Source organism: Zonotrichia leucophrys, chromosome 3 (assembly GCF_028769735.1).
Source record: "Zonotrichia leucophrys gambelii isolate GWCS_2022_RI chromosome 3, RI_Zleu_2.0, whole genome shotgun sequence".
Taxonomy (NCBI): domain Eukaryota; kingdom Metazoa; phylum Chordata; class Aves; order Passeriformes; family Passerellidae; genus Zonotrichia; species Zonotrichia leucophrys.
Window position 1 is genome coordinate 101,867,106 of NC_088172.1, and position 19,356 is coordinate 101,886,461.

At 42.5% G+C, this 19,356-nt stretch overlaps 1 protein-coding gene across 3 annotated transcripts in view; it reads left to right on the forward strand.

Annotated features, from left to right (window-relative positions):
• The window catches only part of ACYP2 (acylphosphatase 2), a 36,558-nt gene extending 31,069 nt beyond the window's left edge, over window positions 1-5,489 (forward strand). For all 3 annotated transcript variants that reach the window (XM_064709677.1, XM_064709676.1, XM_064709675.1), the window contains one exon: window positions 4,733-5,489. In XM_064709677.1, coding sequence (XP_064565747.1) covers window positions 4,733-4,847 — 115 coding nt within the window. In that variant the 3' untranslated portion in view covers window positions 4,848-5,489. The remainder of the gene's footprint in view (window positions 1-4,732) is intronic.
• The last annotated feature ends 13,867 nt before the right edge of the window (window positions 5,490-19,356 follow it).

Below are 19,356 nucleotides of genomic sequence, written 5' to 3' on the forward strand. Positions count from 1 at the left end.
AATTAACAACATTCATCTGACAGCTGTGTTTAAAAACAGAGTCAAACACCAGTTTTGATTAACTACCTTTCTCTCCTTCCTCAAACACTTCCAGACCTTATGTTGAATCCCCGATGGGCCATTCCTGCAGTTGGGATGCACGGAGCAGCCAGGCTCCCACACAGCTCCAGGCTGCTGCTCTATTCTGGGCCTCCATGCCCACGCCTCAGCAGGTCCCTTCATTTCCAGCCACCCACTGCTTGGTCTGCATCCTTCAATCCTGCTGCTTCTGCTTCCTTTCATCCTCTGGAGTAACCAGAGGATGGCTTGGATATGCTGGGCTCTGGTGGGGCCCTCCTAATAATGGGGTTAAAATTCCCCTCCCTTGCATTTAGCCTGGTTCTCAAATCCCAGTATTCCCAACACACTTCTTTCCAGGGTTTTTATTCTTCCTGCCACTTTTTCACAACAAGAAACCCTGTCAATTTTCTTTACAGTTACCTATTTTCCTGGCAGGAGGAGCAGAGGTGTATGGACAATAGAAATGACTCTGCAGTAAGCTGAGGAGGGAAAGGTGGGAGGTGTCTTTATGCAGAGGAATTTTGGATTTATAAAAACAAATGTTCCTGGCCCTAAGGATTGCAGAGCAAAGCTTGAAAACCGTGGCTGAAGTTCTTTCCAAAATCTCAGAAACCAGACAGTCATGAGAGAGAGAATTCCACTTTTTTTTCTGCAAATACTGAAATATCAGGATTTATGAAAATTGAACAGTGCTGTTGCAGAAGGCAAAAAGAAATTGGAGGGATTTCATAAATATTTGCAAGCCTGGTATGTGCTGTCATATGATCTTCAAAAAGTAACATTCTCTGCAGTATTTATCCTAAACAAAGGGAAATAAAGTGTAAACAAGCCAGTGCCATTATTTTCCTCTTCCTTTAAATAAAAACACAGGTTTCTTCTGTTTCACTTAAGTGACACTGGGCTTGAGGTGAAGAGAGAGGAATATATTCTTCACCTGTGCCTAGTTCCTTGTGTATTAATGCTGGAGGGCATTTCCAGGTCCTCTCCTAACACCACAGACTGTAAATTTCTCAAGTATCAGGATAAAAGTTTGTCTTTTTGCTTAAAAGAAAGGAACTATTGCAGGAGTAGTTTTCATATCATAAAGAAATACTTCAGAGAATAATGCCAAGCAAACTGTTTATTTTGGAGGGTTCTGTTTTGTAGCTGAGATTGGAGTTAAAAGATAAATATTGTTCAGGAAATCAGAAAGTTACTCTGTTATTGTAGTATTTCAAGCACAGTGCATTTTAGGGCTGTGCCATTGTTAGTAATTATTATTATTAATGATGGTGCTTAGTGCTGTGCTTTAGTTGACAAGATGGTGTTTGGTCAAAGGTTGGAATCTGTCTGAGAGGTCTTTTCCAACATTGGGTTCTGTGATTATCCTGAGTTACAGAGATGTAACTCCTTGAACAACCTTTCCAGGGATCTCTCCAGATACCTGGCCAGGCTCCATTCTGCCAAGTTAACAGGTAGGAGTCTTTTCCTGCTTGGAATGCTGTGCCAGCTAGGCTGTTTCCACAAGGATATGAACTGAGATGGTGAAGATCCAGCTCTTTGGATATGAACTGAGGATATCCCTCAAGGATATGACCTGAGATGGTGAAAATCCAGCTCTTTGGATGTTTTTCCCAAGACCATGTGGAGTGGGAAGGGCTCTGTTGCCTGGGTGTCAAGGCAGTGTCTGTTAGCAAGGTTTGTTTTAGTTAAAGAAAGGAGAGAAGGGAAGGAGTGATAGATCAAATGGTTCTAAGCTCCTAGGAGTATCCCCCATGAACATTGGGAAGCTGTGTGGTTTGGTTAGGAAGCTGTTTCAGGAGCACTGGCTTCTGCCCTGGACACAGAGGTTGTGTAACTCAGAAATCCATGGTGAACTCAGTGCGATCAGAGCATGGCCAAGAGTGACTTCATGGCCAGGCAGTGCTTGGGCTGGGGAGGAGCTGTGTGCAAGGGAATGCAGAGACAGGACGAGGGGAAATGGCTTCAAACTGGCAGAGGGCAGGGTTGGGTGGGATATTGGGAAGAAATCCTTCTCTGTGAGGGTGGGGAGGTCCTGGCACTGGTTGCCCAGAGAAGCTGTGGCAGCCCCATCCCTGGCAGTGTGCAAGGCCAGGTTGGATGGGGCTTGGAGCAACCTGGGATTATGGAAGGTGTCCCTGCCCATGGCAGGGGCTGGCACTGGGTGGGTTTTAAGGTCCCTCCCAACCCAAACCATTTCATGGAGTTAAACATGGTCAGAAATGGCTATTTAGAGGTTAGCTCTTGTTCTGGATTCATTGGAGCAGTCCCTTTGGGAGTGAATCCTTTAAAACAAGAGTAACCTGTGTGGTGTCTTCTCAGCAATGTCCTCGTTTGCTTCAGATGAGTGAGGGGGAGGGAGTCTTTGCACTCCTGAGAAGTGGGAAGGAGCAGTGAATTTTAACATGGATGCTATAAATGACAAGCTAAGATTCCAAATGCAAGTAATTGTAGCTCATGTCTACACACATGAAGAGATCTGTGGTGAATGGGAATTGAACAGGCTGAGGAGGAGAGTTCAGAACCTTTTCTTCACTGTTGAAAGAAATAAATACCCTGGTAGTGATGAGATTGGAGATGACATTTAACTTCTAGGAAATACTGATTTTCTGCTTTCTTAGCTTGTGAAAAATGTGCTTCTTCACAGTGCTGGTGACTGGGCTGTCACTTGAGCAGAGAGAGGGAGATGGCTGAGAAAAGTCCCCTCAATGCAGAGCTGAGCCCCAAAGTCATGCAATTCCCAGATATTGCCTCCTCCCCTCCCTGCTGCATTAAATAAGAAATAGCACACACATCCTGTAAAGAGTTTCCATGGAGCTGGGTTGCTCTAACTGGATTTTCGTAATTTGTGCTTCATCCTTATTCATGTGAAGGAGGATTTGTGGAGCTGAGAGTGGATTGTTTACTCTGGTCAGAGCTTGTAGGTATTTCTTCACCCAGCAGAACTTGGGAGTTGGAAGCATGCAGGGATGAATTTTTATTGTGAAGGCTGGCCAAGGAATATGTTCCTTTTGGATTTTTCCAGGATAAGCTCACCTTCAAAATGGAAAGACAAAAGGAAATAGTGAACAAATTATCACGTTACTTAAAAAGCAATTTCTACTATTTTCAGGAGATGAATTCATACATGTTCTTGTCACTCAAGGGCATCCAACTGTTAGAGACTTTCCTGGTAAATAAACAAGAACCATTTTCAGTTTTTTTTCTTAATGGTTTGTCCTTAGGCTTGTTTCCCTCTGTTGAAATATCCCCTCTGTCTTGAGGCTTCCAGCAGAACTGAGAAGTTGTGTTCTCCTGTTTTACTCCTGGACTCTTTATTCCTATGATATATTCCTTACTGGAAAGGCTTCATCTAAGACAGGAAGGGAGGTTGTTCATAACATGCAGCAAAGAACAAGAGGTGTGAGGAAGTGGAAGCATCTGACAGGTATTTTAATTTCTGTATGCTAAAATAAAGCAAGTCACACGTGGAACATGAGATTCCTGGTAGCTGTTTTGTAGGAAGTTTTTCCATACAGAGGCTCTGTTTTGTTGTTCAAGTCACATTGAGTGCAAGTTTAGAACTGTCTGTGCCAGTGATGAGACCCATCTGTGAGAGACTGACATGATTCATGGGAAAATTGTCTCTGGTAACTGGTGAAGCCCCTTGAGATGTTTTGCAGTGTCTTCTGGTGTCAAGAGCTGCTTTTTAAAAAATCTTGCATGTAAGGTCTCTAGCAAAGTGTTTTTGTATCTCAGATGTGATATACTGATTTCCTGGCTCAAGGTAAGTAAATTTCTGTCCATGATTCTCATGATAAAGACATCAAAATTAGGTCTCAGTGCTAGAATATTGCAGTTTACAATGCTTAGTGGGATTCTGCAATGGATTAATTCGCGTAACTCTTAATAAGGGAACTATTGTTTTCAAATTAGAGTAAGGTGAATATTTCTTTTTATTAGCAATCAGTTAAGTATCTATACTAACTTCTAAAAAATCATTTGTGTGCAAGTATATTTCTCCTTCAATATGGTACAATAAAATACTTTTCTCTCTTCTACTTTTGGGAGTTTAGCACAACCAAAAATATTGACCAAGTAAGTGTTTTTTGTAAATGAACCTCTGTGTAAGCACTCACCTGCTGCATTTCCAGGGTTTGGGTATCCAGTTATCCAGTATAACATTCAGTTCAGTATTTATTACAAATCAGTATTGCTCTGATATAATTGATGCCTTTTTGCTGGTTTTGTACTCATTCCTTTCCAGTTCCCTTGTTTTTAGTTACCAGCAAGGAGCAAAGTGAGTGTTGGGATTCAGTTATCTTTTCAGTTATCAGTAGTTTGTAGGTCCTTGCTAAAAGCACAGTATTGACTCTGCAAAGGTAATTATAGGAATACTATTAATAGTGTTTAGAAGGGATCATTGCTGTAAATCTGTTTTAGCCTTTTTATCAGCTGTGGTTTTATGTAATATTCTGTAAATCCCCTGGAAACACTGATACCTTTAAAGAGTTTGGTTTGCTTTTAAAGGGAAAGGGAGGGGAAACAGAGAAGAACAGATTTGGGATAATTTCCTTATTGAAAGATGCTTTTTATTGCACTTAAAAAAGCAAAAGTGAGTGAGGGCATGACAGAGAATAACCCTCACATGTGCAGTTCCTTATCTGCCAACTCTCTCTTATTTTTCCTGCAGGAAATCCTGGCTGAGCAAAGTTGGAAGCCCAAGTTCCCGCATCGATAAAACAAATTTTTCCAATGAAAAGGAGATCTCCAAGCTTGACTTCTCGGATTTCAACACTAGATACTAACAGGAGGGCACCTCACTAAGCACAAAACTGACATTTCTGCTGCATGATATTTTCTGTGCCTCCATCAAATGTTACAAGAGCATTGGGATGCTTTTCTGTACTAGGGATAAACATAAATGCTCCCTGTTCCCACCAAGTAAGAATTCCTGTTGCTGTGTTAGACATCTTGCACCATGAATGTCAACATTTAGTGTCTAAAATGCCAATATCTAATTTATTGCAGCTTTGAAAGACAGATAAAAGCTTAGAAGTGCTGGTGATTATTTGTGCACAATGAGACTTGTTACATACAACCAGATGGCACCTAATCTTTACACTGTGAGTCATATTTAGATGAAAAATAATAAATTTATGTTCTACTGTTTGTAATCTCACCAAAAATACATACTTACAGAACTGGAACACTTAAGAGTTCTCTGAAATAAGCCTGTTATAGACCAGGCTCTATGTGACAATAAGGTTATAGTGGTAAATTAAAATAAATATGTTGTTTCAAACTAGGATTATCTAACCAGCCCTGGTTTAAAATTCTCCATAATAATTCAGATAAATCTTGTTCCAAGGTGATGAAATGTGTGTTTTTTTCCTTGTCTATCTGTAGCTTGCATCCATGCTGATTATAAAGGATGTTTTAATCTCTTTGCTTTTTTAATGTTCTTACTAAAATTGAAGATTTAAGTGATTTTCCATATGGCTGTGTGTTTGCTCCTGAGTTAAGACTGTGTGGTGGAACCTGAAGCCACATCCATCATCTGAAGTCCATGGAAGTTCTAATAAATCCTGGATAAGTCTGATCCATTGTGGGTCCAGTTCCTGTATCCAGCACTGTCTCCACAGGCACCCTGGAGTTAGCCAGGACTGGATCAGACCTGGATCCTCACTCCTGCAGTGTTTGTGGGTCAGGATTAGAACCTTCAGGGAGATTTCATGAGGATCCTGAAGCTGGTGTTCCACTGGCTGCCCTGTCCCCCTTCCTGGGGCAGGTGGTATCAGTTTGGGCAGCTGCACCAAATCTGCAGCTCATGGATTGAATTTCAGGAAGGACATTTCCTAACTTAAGCACTGCACTTCTCCATCAGTGCATGTGGACTTAGAAAGGTATTTCTGCTTGCCACTAGGTTGATTTTTCTTTGGACCTTTGTGTTCAGCAGTAAAATCTCCTTTCTAGAATTTGCAGGAGCTGCTTATGAATTGTTCTGTGATTATACACAGGCCCCCATTGTTGAAGTGGTGGTCAATGGCCCTTGTTCAGCTGATGGTAAATGGCAGAGTTCAAGTGTAGCAGGAGCTCAATAACTGTTCCATCCTCGTGGAAAACTGCATCCTGCCTAACAAAGTCGTTTACATTTTCCTTGGAGCTACCTGGCAGAAAATGCCCCCTTAGTCAAAGATGTTCCTGCCAAGTGCTTTGCTCATCTTTTGAGGAACAAGGAGAGAGGAAGGCAAAAACAAAGGGGTCATTGGATACAGAGGAAGAGCAGCCAAAACTTGTTTTAATGTGTTCCAGGGGTGGAGCTGGGTGCTCACAAGCACCTGGGGATGTTACCCCAACTCCCCTAGAAAGGCAAGGCTTGAGGAAGGGAAGCAGCCATTTAAAGTGCTCATTTAACTTTTTTGGGAGGAACCGTGTAGAGAGAGCATTTCTCTGTGCTGTGTTCCTGAAACTAATGGAGCCTTGGCTGGCACTGTGGGCATTAATCTTCTCGTTTTATTTAATCCTCAGATTCTGGTAAGGTATCCTGAGTCCAAAGCCATCCCATTTGTGGAAGTGCAGTGTGTGCAGAACAGCAGAGCAGTGTCTCTAGATTTAATGAGAACATCATTGGTTTTGAGGAGCCAAAGAATCCCAATGGTAAGATAGAAAAAACAAAGCAAGAACAGTTGGATAACTAGACATCAAAACTGAGCTGAGGCATACTTCCTTTTCTACTCCATACTAATATCACTCAGTTATAACCATAGATACCCCTGAATTTTATTTTTTCAAAATGCAATGCAGCAAGACTGTATGATGTGTAGGCCAGCTTCATTCTTGCTGTAAGTGGAAATACTTTCCACTAAATAGTTTCTATTTAAATAGAAGCAATTTCTGTCTATAGTTTCTATTCTGTTCTCCTGATAGCTTCTATCTAAAAAGGGTTAAGACTTGGAAATAAATAGTGGGAACAGACTTCCACAAGTTGTTTGGGTGTTTTGGACTATGCTGACTTTCTTGAGGGGAGAATGTTTTGCCTGACTTGTGTTCTACTAGAATTTAGGAAAATTCACCTCATTAAGCTTAAAGGCCAGACATGTTAATTAAAATCAGAGTTTAACTCCTAAATGACAGGCATTTCAGAAATGTATGGGTTTGTTTTTATTCAATTAAAGAATAAAAAATAGAACCTTGCCAAGACCATGAGCAGGAGAGCTTTGTGCCTCATCAGGAGTGATGTAACCTTGCAGGACAGGGTTGTTCTGCTGGACCTCCTCGTTCTTGGTTTCTGAGTGGAGAAAAGCGTGGTGGCATCTCCTGCCATACTTTCTCTTAGGTGACACCAATCTGTCACTTCTTATTTGCTTGATGTCCTCTGGAGCTGCCTTGCTTGGCTTGCTTTCTTCTTAGAAAACTGGGCATGTTTGCTGCTGGAATCCTCTTACTAGACAGAGTGAACTGGATTAGTCACTGGAGCTTCCTGATTAATGCATGGCTCTGTGCTGCTGCAAGCACTCTGCTCTGGAGGGAATGCTGCAGTGAGGGATGAGGGCAAACACTGCTCTCTGCCATCATTTATTTTTTAGAGTCTGTTTATACAAAAGCAATCCTGTAAATTGAGATTTCTGTAGTACTGTTCTTTCTTAAAGGCTCCTCACAGTCTGTTGTCTAGAGGGTAGAAGTATTAGGATTAAAGTGAGGTTATTTTTGCCTCAAAAAACACTACAGGGACTTAATATAACTAAACTTGCCCCAACTCATTTGATATTAATACTGGCATAATTGAATAAATAATCCTGACATGGAAGATCAAAGGAGGAACAACCTCACTTTTGGTTAAGAGGGCTGCAGGAGTGGGTTGGAAGGTTTTACCAATCAAAATTCCTGAATGGTTTGAGTAATGAGGAGGAGACCAGTTGTCTTCCATAGTTAGATGATGTTACTATAGAACTTAATATACATAAGTGCAAATCTAAATATTTAAAAGTAGTTTCTGATGAATAACACTGTAAATCAGTTGTGAAATTGTCTTTAACCCTGAAGTGAAGAATTATACTTTGAACAGCATTAATGGGGGAGTAGGTGAAGTTTTTGGCTCAAAATCCAACAAGCATCTCTGTCTCTGATGAAAGGCACTGTGGGCTCTCCAATAATAATAATAATAATAATAAATATTTCATTGGTGTTAGGAGTTAACACCTATGATTCCTGCAGTTTGGAAATGGGAAGGTTTTATAACTTTTTTAAAATTTCTTCCTCTTCCTGCATTTGTGTTGTTCTAAAAGTGAGCAATGAGCTCTAAGCCATGTTTTTGTTTCATAGACAATTGATCAGCACCAAGAAACAAATTTTGTCTATTGCAACCATGGTGTGTGTTCCATAAAAAATGGGGCAGTGCCCTTGTGGATTTTTGGGAGCAATTCTTTTCTGGGTCTGACAGGCTGAATTAGAGGAATACCCAGCATCCCAGGGTTTCTACAGTAGCTGGAAGGTGACCTGGCATTCCCTTGGATTTGGCAGGGAGGTAACAGTTCTGTGCTGCAGGCACTGACTTAGGTTCTGCTGGAATGCTGCCATGGACTTGAGTGGGAACAGTAATTGGTCATGCAACCAAGGAAATGCATTATTAATGGGACAGTGTTTGAGCAGGGGCATAAGATAAAGACTAAGCTACTTTTTGGTGCTGGTTTTATTTTTTCCTAGTTACAGAGGAATCACTGTGGCTTCAGGGACATTAGAAAAGCCAGAACTTTCTTGCATGGAGTTCAGCACTAAAAACAATGCCACATACTCGCTATCTCAAGCAGGCCAGTAATTCCCAATTTGTAGTTAGAGTTGTTCTGCAAAGGATGGGAGCAGAGTGTGGATACATGCAACTCTTCAAAACCTTATATAATAATAAAATTTAAAATAAAATTCAAATGCTGGCATAGAGGTGGTAAACAGAACAGGAAGAGAGCAGGGACAGGAGTTTTAAGAGGATCAATATGGAGAAATTTACCTGCAGTTTTTTATTGGGAGCTGCAGCCAGTGGCGCCACTGGAAATGAGTTCTGTGTGAGCAGCATAGAGAAAAGGGGTGGCTGGGGAAGAGGGGCTTGGCAGAATGGGGTCTGAAAAAGTGTTTAAAAGCAAAAGCTCAGGAGATGTTTGGAGCATGAGAAGAGAGGCCAATGTTTCATCAGCTGATAAGGGAATGCTCAGTTTAGATGGCAACACCTGGGTGCTCTGGGCAGGTCACAGCAGGGATTCGAGACTCACTGTGAGTCTTGTTCAGCTGTTGGTGATGTTTTGTGTTTTCTCCCTGTTTAAAACCAGCCAGCCTCAAACCTTTCTTAAACATCCACTCCTGAACTCTACAACTGTTGTACTGCTGTGAGTAGTTCAGCTCACTTGGGAGAGAAATCTCAGTACCAGGTAGGAAAACAACCCTGAATTGTGTGAGGGGCTCTAACAGTAACAACTCTTCCCAGAGAGATGTTACTGCCTGCTGTCAGGAAACAGGCAGACAAAAAAATTTGCAGACCAAGTTAAAACTCATTAGTGACCCACAATATAACTCGGGGAGAAAAAAAAAAACCTGTGCAGTTATCTAAGTTTGCTGACACTTTGGAAACAAAATGATGACTAAATAGTAATGTGTGCTCCAAAGAATGAGTGATATACCAAGATGAATAGGATTTAGGCACTATTTATCACAGTTAAGCCATAGCCTGAATACCATAATGCTGATTCCTTAAATTCATTATGCAGCCAGTATAATCTAGCAGGCTGCAATGTGTCTGTGAGAAGGAAGAAACTATTTCCATTGTTTTAAAGTGAACTGTAGGCACAGAGTGATTGACAAGATTGTGCTTTATTTCTAAGATACCACACCAATGTTTGCAACAACACTTGTGTGAAGCAAAGTGTTAAACCCACTGAATTCTTACATTTTGCTGTTCAAAGTAGGAATCATGGTGTATTTATCTGATGGATACAGGGGGATGGCATTCCATACATGTAAGAAGTTTTGGTTGGACATCATCCCTGTTTAGAGCTGGCAGTGTGTGGGTGCTTCCAGCTTCTATTTATGTGACTGAGATTTGTCTTGTGGAATAAATAATGATTAATTTTTCTGGTGTTCGTACCCCTGAGGGTCTCAAGAGCAGCCTCACAGCTCTGCATGCATTTATTTGTAGAAATTATCATGTGAAATAACAGCTTTGTTCTGATCCAGCCATAAAATTTACTCTTTGGGTGGTAGGAAATGTGGCATTCCTGAGCTACCTTCCAGTGGGAATTCTGTAATATTTTGGGAAGAAAGGAAGAGGAAGGGACAGAAATAGCCACAACTTCTGAAATTTTTGGCTTAGTCAAGGTATGTTTAAAACTCCCCCAATGTTCTGAATGAAATAAGTGAATTGTTCTGGAGGTACTGAGATAACAGTTGCTGGTTGCTTTTTTTGAATTTTCAGATAGCATTCAGGAAGTGTAAGAAATGAAAGCACACAGGAAAGCTGAGAGATTTATTTTGTTTAATGTCCTTTTTTTTTTCCCTCTTTTTTTAAAGCCACAGCCAGGACTTATTTGCATTTTTTAAAACCTGTCTGTGGGGGAATGGAGCCACTAAAAGCTGGAGTGGCTGTGATGAGGCTGTGGTAATTAACATGGTTTGATGTGCTCGATGCCTTGAAGCAAATCACTACAGAATTCCTGGTGCTGGGTCCTGGGGGAAAGGCTGGGATACATTAAATTGCTTTATAGGAAAGCCCCTTGGGTTTTTCAGATGGTGTAAAGAAGAGAGTTTGCAGCCATCCAGCTGAAAATGCCACAGAATTATCAATTCTGAAGAACCTTAGCAACAACGTGATAGCTTTGCTGCCCTCACTACAAAGCAAAAGAGAAAAAATGGATTCTCCTCTGTGCTGCTGCAAGCCAGGAGGAATTAACTTCTTCAGGGCAGCAGGAGGAGGCAGGTTTCACCTTAGATGCTTGTATTCCCTGAAATAAAAGATGAGATGACAGCTCTACATTATTTAGTATCAAACAACTGATGCATCAAGTAAGACAAGCAAGGGAAAATACTCTGAATTTTAAATATCTAATTGAGGTAGCAAACCAAATAACCACAAATCAAAGGCTTGCAGGCATGAGAAAAATACTTGAGAGGACAACCTATCCACAGTGACCCAAAGCAACCACTGAACTAATGCACTTGAAACAAGGATTCAGGAAAGAAAATAAATCTGTTACCTAGAAAATTAAGGGGAATTAGGGATCTTTACCTCTTTGGTCCTGTGTTTTTTTGGCAGGATTAGTACCTGTCATACCTGCTGCTCAGTATGTGAGGACTGGTTCTGCTTCTGTATATCACAACTGGTGACACAAAATATTCTTTTTGGTGAGATAAATCCTACTAATTCCCTGCTTTACACTTCTCCACTAATTTATTTTTCCTCAAACATCTTTTCTCATGTTTTGCACAGCTGAGCTGCTATCCATCTGTCTGTGACAGAGATGTTTATTCTTAGTCCAAGATGGAATCTCAGACTCTTGTTTCCTGGTTACCATTTTCCTTTACCCAAGAGCTGCAGATTTGGATGTAGGATATTGACAACCTCAAATTTCAAGTGGAGCAGCCTGAAAAATTGAAGCACTTTAAAGAGCTCTCAATGCCCTCTGAAAGCTGCAGTGTGGAGTGTAGGGACCATCCACAGGCTCTTCCACTCTGAGCTGCTTCCATTTTATTTTCCAGTCCTTTGCTTCAGATCAGAGTTGTCATATCCCACTGGCCACTTCCAAGGCACCTCCTTCTCTCCAGTCTTTTTTAGTCCCCTTGAGTCTGAGGTCAGCTGGAGTTTTACAGCCTAGGAACTCCCAGAAACCTCTGTCCCTTTGGGATTTTGCCTTTCCATTTTATTTCAGGCTTTTGCCACTGATCCATCTCCCTGCATGAAGCTAAACTTGGAACAACCTTATATTCCCCCTGCTCACTGCTCTGCCCCAGCTATTCCATTTCAGCTGATAGTGATCACTAATGGCTCCTCTTTGTGCTGGGCTCAGTCTCCCTCACAAGTCTGGCCTCTCCAGCCACACTCCATTGGATCTTTGGGGGTGATCCTTCCTGACAGCACAGCCCCACTGGGGATTGCATTAGCCAGGCATGCAGAAAAGAGAAAGTGCCTGTCTAGTGTAATAAAATAAACACACAAGGGGGAAAATTGCCAGCCAGGGCTAGGGCTGGGCTTTCCAGTGTTCTTCAAAAAAACTCTCCCTTGCATAGGTATAGTAATACACCCTCTGATTCCCTCAAATCTTGAGGCTTTTCCATAAATTTGTGGGGATTTTTTACAATAGGTGTTCAGTGAGTTTTCTTTCATCTGTTCAAATTTCATCTGCTCTCCTTTCATTATGAAGAAAATATTAAAAAATGAAGTCATGCATGTGTAGGCTTAGGGAAGTTCAATCACTGAGCCATCAGTTTAGCCTTGAGTCAAGTAAGTTTAATCCAAGAAAACAAAATTACATGAACCAATCTTATTTCTTCTTCATCCTGCTTTACAGTAAACACTGTTATTAGAATCCTGAAACTTGGTTTATCCTTCCCTCACCACCTCCAGCTCCTTCCCTGGAGCCCCCACTAAATCCCTCGGTGACTGCATCCCACAATCCTTTCAGAGGCAATTGGCTTATGGCAAACAAGTGGAAGCCCAGTTTGGCACCTTGTTGGCCTCCTTAGGAATCCAGGATGCCTAAATCCTTCTGCAAGGTACCAAACTTAGCAGGTTCCTTTATTTTTAACTCTTGCTATCAGTACAAGTTTTCTCTGTGCCTTCCTCAGTCTCTGCAGTGCACCCTCTTACATTTACAGACATGTTTCACTTGGGGTTCTGCATGAGGGGAACAAATCTGTCATTGAGGGAACTTAAATCCACCTGTGATCAGGTTAAGTGGCTTCAGTGACACATTAATGGACATTTCCTTCAGGTGCTGGCTGTAAATGTAAACCCCAAACCCTCCTCCTTTCAGGTAAGTTATTTCTTAGGACTAAATGAGGTTTCTGAAAGAAGCAGGGACTAAAAAGTCCAGTCCCAAGAGAAGGAGGCTCTAAAAGGGTAGTTTAAACTGGATGTGATGGGTGTCATAGTTCCTGCCACAGTGAAATGTCTCCCCAGGCTCTGGGAGCTGGGGCTGGCTGCAGAAACATCACCCTGAAGGTTGCGTTCTTCCTTTGCACCTCATTTCTCCTTGGAGCTGAAACAGTAGCAAAGATTTTTGGTGTAAACTGGAATTATAGAAAAATTACTCTGGTGTGTTGTTTTTCCAAGGCTGTGAGCACCCACAGGTTGCTTGAGGTGTGTGTGGTGATGGAGACACTGAGCAGGGTGCAGGAAGGTAAAACTTCCCTGCACTGCCTTCCTTATGGAGTAATAATGCAGATGACCAGCTGGAAACTGGGAATGGAGAGCTCTAACAACCCGAGGGGGATAATCCCAGGCTCCATCCCAAACTGCACAAGAGGGAGACACAGCCTCTCTCCAGGCCATTTATCTGCATCAACCCCTGTTCCTCCTCTCTGCCTGCAGAAACTGCCCCTTCCAGGAGCTGTCTCCTCACAGCCAAGGGGCCAAATTCCAGCTCTGTGCAATTCCAGGTGTTTCAGGCCTGGGAAGGAGCAGGGATGTCTCCAACCTATGTACAGATACCTTTCTTGAAGAGACTTCCTCTATCAAACTGTTTGGTACTTCTTTTTTTCTCTTTTCTCCCTTATTTTTTTTCAATTTAGTCACTCACATGCTGGATAAACAGAGTTTCAAAGAGCTTTCCAAATCCAAAAGATGGGGATGTTATACAAATTAATCTTATGAGGCAAGGTATTTCCTGGGAAAGCCTTCTGTAGGAATTTTTTTCATTAGTGAGTCCCTCATTACAGGATTAAAAGCTAAGCTCCTTCTTCTCTCATTTCTTCCACAAATTAGGTTTTCATAAGACCTTTTATGTATTTTTCTAAGTATTTCAGGTCTTGCCTCTTCTGGCAGAAGTATAAATGTTAATAACATTAATTACTTCATGCTAATAACCTACTTTTGGGAGCCTTGGCTAGGAAAAATATAGGAATCCCTCTTTTTGCAGTTTTTTGCTGCTGTATTTTAAGTGCATTTGGAAATATCCAGGGCAACATAATAGATGGATGTCATCAACTTTGATGCAGTCTAGATTTTGCAAAATAACGCTGTTTTGGCTTTCTGAAGCCATGCCTACTTCTAATACTGGTATTTTAGATGGGATTTAGCTTTGTCAGGGAAACTCAGGCCTGTTAAATCCCCAAATCTGGCAAGTGGTGTCCACAGGCGAACCCTGGATCCTCTGGAGATGCTCTTAAGGGTTTTCTGTGTGGGGCCAAGGAAGGATCCTGGAAAGCAGCAAGCATCCAGTAACTCCATGCAGAGAAAAGCTTCCCTTTCCTGAGCTCTCAAAGTTGTGGCCACCATTGTGGAAGTGTTTGTTCTTCTGTGCACATCCAGAATTTATGGGGAAGTGCAGAACAATGGATAGCAATTAACTGCCAGCCAAAAGAAAGGTGTATAAAAGATGGAATACAGAAGATTTAACAGCCTGAGAAAGGTGCAGGAATTAGCATTTGGCATCCAAAGGCTCACCCTCAGCAGTGACAAAACAAGCACAGGTAAAGAAAAAAGGGTTGTGCCTCAACTGGAGGTGTAAAATTTCTGATATAAAAGTGTCTGAACTCCAGTGGGAAAAGACTGTTTGTCTTGCAGTCCCTACCTTAAAGAATGCTGGGCAGTGTCTAATGTTCCTAGAAGTGTCTCATTTAATGAGATTTGACCCAGTGACAAGATTTCATTGTGACTTCATTTAGAACCTTTGGACCAATGGAAAGGAGAGTAACAGTTAACCTGAACTCTCTAAAGATTTTCTCAATGTACCTGATTTCCTAGACAGGAAAAACATCTTTGCCAAGTCTAAGAAAATCTCTTAATAAAAAGCATTTACTTGTAAACGGAATTGGAATGTAGAATAAAACCAACTGGAAATTTTCAGAGATGTGATTCCTCCTCTTCCCAGAGGCAATGAGAGAACTCTCCACCTCGAGAAAATGATCAGAAAACAGCCTTTGGCCCTGATGGAGAGCATTTCTTTTTTAAACATTAACTGTAGATCACAGTATCAGTCTGGTTTACCACTGTGATAAAGGTTCAGTTCACCTTGTCTTAAAATGACTGAACTGGCTGGTGAATGTTTTGTAACTGAGAACCATTTCCTTTTGTAACTTAAGCTCTTAATTGCTTCTAATTGGTTTCTGTTGCAAAGGAGGCTCGGATCCACATGACAGAGCAGAGAGGATGGGGAGCCCATGGTAACTGCACATTATTAAGGTGTCAGTGGTGTGAGCAGAGGTGTCATTGTGGGACAGGACAAAGGAAAAAGAGGAGGAGACTGCGGAACATCTGGGAATGCTCACAGAGAGGCCACTGGGGATTCTGGGAGAGATCACTGAAGATTAGTCCTGGCAAGTAAATCAGGAAAGCAGTATTTGATGAGGCATAGAGTCCTCAGCTAATCAGTGTCCATAGCAGCTGATAAGAGCCGTCAAAACCATTGAAATCAGCAAGGCAGTAGCACTTGGGAAAGTGCTGATGGTCTGATCAGGGAAAGAAATCACAGAACTAAATCGGAATTAAACACCAAACAAACTCTCAAAATGGGCAGCCCGGACCAGGAATCCATTTTGTGCCTTCCAGATCCAGTGGTAGGTGTGGTTGAGCCAGAATCTTAGTTTAGGAGAGCCAAGGAGTCATTGCCACTGCAGCTTTCTGTACAACCTGACCTCATTGCCTTCATATGAACCAGGAGTAAGTAGAAGAAAATTAATGTGAATGAGAAAAAAAAAATAATTTATGGCATTTGCAGAAACTTAAAGCCAAATTATACCTTATTCTGGTTTTAGAGCAATCAATAGTATCATCTGGGGCATGCTGATTTCTGAACCAGTATGCAGTGGTATAAGCATATTTAAATATTATCAGTGAGTAGGGTTCATGTATTGGTGTAAAAATTCCTTCCTTGTCATCTTTTGTCTTTTAGCCTGAATAGTGATGGAATGCCTAATTTTGGCACAAGATTTGCCAACAGAGACTTTATATCTCCCAAATAAATGCTGCTCCTATCCACCAGTGGCACAATAATCCAAGTTACATTGTGCAGGATTTATTAGCTCCAGTGTAAGGCTGCTAAATGAGCAGTTATACTATTGGGGAGAAAAAGACACCAAAACAAAATAGGTATGAACAACTTGCACATCCTCTTGCAGTATTACAAGAAGGAATTGCTTCAACTGACAGAACAAAATAGTTCCCTGTGAGGGTGGTGAGGCCCTGGCACAGGTTGCCCAGAGAAGCTGTGGCTGCTCCCATCCCATCCAAGGCCAGGCTGGATAGGGGGAGGTGTCCCTGATGTGGCAGGGGCTGGGACTGGATGGGCTCTAAGGTGCCAGGTGTGTCATTAAACTTCACTGAATTGCAGAGCCCCGAAGAGCTGATCAGGCACCAGCCTGAGGTGGCTTTGCTGGCTGAGTTCAGTCAGCAGCAGCTGAAAACCCTCAAACTTTTCTCCAGTACTGGATGTCACCAGACTGGATTGCACTGTGGACACTGTCAAGCAATTGCTCTCTGCCAATAGGTTTAGCAGTTGTGTTGTTCATTTTTGCCTATATCCAGAAATGGAAAAAACCCATTTTTTCAAACATACTTTATGGGGAGCATCTGTGCAGAGATGATTTTTGTTTCCGTATAGCAATGCATGTTAAAAATTACCCTGCTGATGTCACTTGAGATGTTTCCTCCTGGCTCTCTTCCCCATCCTGAGTAAACAGCTATAAAAACTGAAAGTTCACCTGCTGTATAACCCTGTATCAGTAACAACCCTTCACTGGCATGGATAAAGCAGACCTTTGGCAGTTACCGTATGAGGAAGTATTTCTATTTAAAAGCTCCACATCTGGAGGCTGTGAGGTTGGAAGGACCTTCAGTTCTTTGAAGGCAGAGTTACTGGTTTTGAGAGTTTGACTGAATTGGGCCTCGGGAGGCCAAGTGTTTGCAGTGTCCCCTGGCTGAGCAGCACAGGTAGCACAGAGCCACAGGGACTGTCTCAGGGCAGATAAATTCAGTCTCCTGTCCTTTCTCCCAGCTGTCTCTAAAGCAAATTAATGAGAGCAAGTCTAGACCAATTTTTAACCAACTGCTCAGACAGGCTCTCTCCCTCTTGCTGGTGTTTTGTCAGCATAAAGGCTGACTGGCCTTTTATTCCCTACAAGTAGAGCTTTTGGGAAACTAAATGCTCCACAAAATTAGACTTAGGTGAGCAGGAAAGCTCCATCTAAAATCCTGTCAGCAGCAGGTGAGCTGCCTGGCTGGCAGAGCAGGAGTCCCTTGGGGGGCCTGGGAGCACTGTCTGAGCAGCCACTCACCCTCAGCTGCTGCTGCTGTGACTTTCATCACAGCTTGTTTCTGCAAGAAGTTGCTAGAGAGAGCTGCAATCTTGCATTTCTTCACTCCATGTGTATTTATTCTGGGGCAACTGGTTTGGGAGCCAACACCCTTGCTGACTGTGCCAAGAGGATCAGCTGAGCCTGCTGCTGTCACCAAAGGGTGTTCCAGGAGAGCAGCGTGGCAGCAGCAGCCTTGGAGACCAGAGTGTTATGGCTGAACTATATTCTCTTCAACTAAAAATCTCTGTCCTATGGATCCCTTGTTTAATGCCAAAAAACACCTGGAAACACAGCAGATTGTACTCCAGCAACCCAATGTGTTTTCCCAAGTACCAGAGCCTGATACATTTGAAATAAACATAATTCTCTAATGCTCTGTTTCTGTGGGTCAATAGGAGGGATTTTCAAGTTGGGAGAGAGGGGCTCCCTACTTGGCAACTTCTGAGCAATCTGAGATGTGGAGGGAAGAGCCTTTGAGGTAATTGAGAGAGAGAGGAGGAGGAAGGGGAGAGGTTTCCTTGAAGAGAGGGACAGTTCATTGTCTGCCTGGTTTAAGGAGGGGAAGGGCTGCTTGCTCAGGACTCTTTCTCTTGAGTAATTGATGAAGCAGATCCATTCTGCAAGACACAGAAGCCAAGGTGATGCTGACTGGGCAGATCTTGGAGCTCTCCAGGTCTCTGGCAGCAAAGGGAGGAAACAGCATCAGAAGAAAATCATTTGTGTTGCAGCAAGAACTATCATGTGATGGCTTTCTTTCCTCCAGGGTGGGAGGGGAAAGAGAATAGCAGTTGTTGGCTCTTTTTCCCTGCTAGTGAAGGAGAGGAGCATGGACAGGAATGTCATGATACAGGCAGGCACAAATCTCTAAATCAGAGCTCTTGGCTCATCAGGGGATCCCTGCCAAGTGTTAGCAGAAAGGAGTGACAATCAGAGGCAATCTTAACTCAGAGGTGTGTGCTCTCTCCAGTGTCACCTGGTGCTCAGGGGTCAGGTGGCTGCTGTGACAGCCCAACTGCTGCAAGGTTTTTAATTGTGCAGACCCTCTTGCAGTGAATTCACAGCCAAATGGGAGTTATGAAACCATGTTTTAGGATTCAGTCTGCATAGTCAAGCTTGTGTAGTAGAAAATAAAAGGCCACATTTAGAACCATGACAGATTTTGCCAAAAGCTGAGAAGGGTGAGAGAAATAATCAGGGAATTATTTTAATTTTTCTGATTCTTTCTGCAGCAAAAGTCATTGCAGAGGTAATAGTGAAATTTGGAGTGTGGGGATTGTGTTTACCTCTACCTGGAGGATCCTGAAGCCTGTGACTCTTCCATGGATGCTGTTGCCAAACTTGGTGACCTAAACATGTGCTGAGCACAAAATCTATGTTCCCTTGTGACAAATCTCTTGTTTGCTTGCGGGAAATCTTTTGGGCTCTTCTAGGAAAGATCTTGGCTCTGCTCTCCTGGCTGTTTGGTGTTGGCCTTGTGTCAAGGCAGATGGAAGCGGCCTGTAACAGAATGCTGGATCATCTGTCCATGTCCAAGGAAGGAGAATGCTCTGAAGGGCCAACCCTTCCCCTTGGCAATACCAATTTGGTGTTCCTAATATGGCTGTGGTTATTGCCCTGTGCTTTGATCAGTGATTTTTGGCCTTGTGGAACTTTGTAGCCCTGGAGACTGCAGCACTGCCAGTTTAGTCCAGTCTGGAGCCCCACATGGGAGACTTGGGAAAACTTCTATGGAGGTACGCATGGGGAATACTGGGGGAACCTGTTCCAGTGATGTCACCAAGCTGTGGAGCAAGGATCAGCATCAGGGTGGCTTATCCAAGGCTG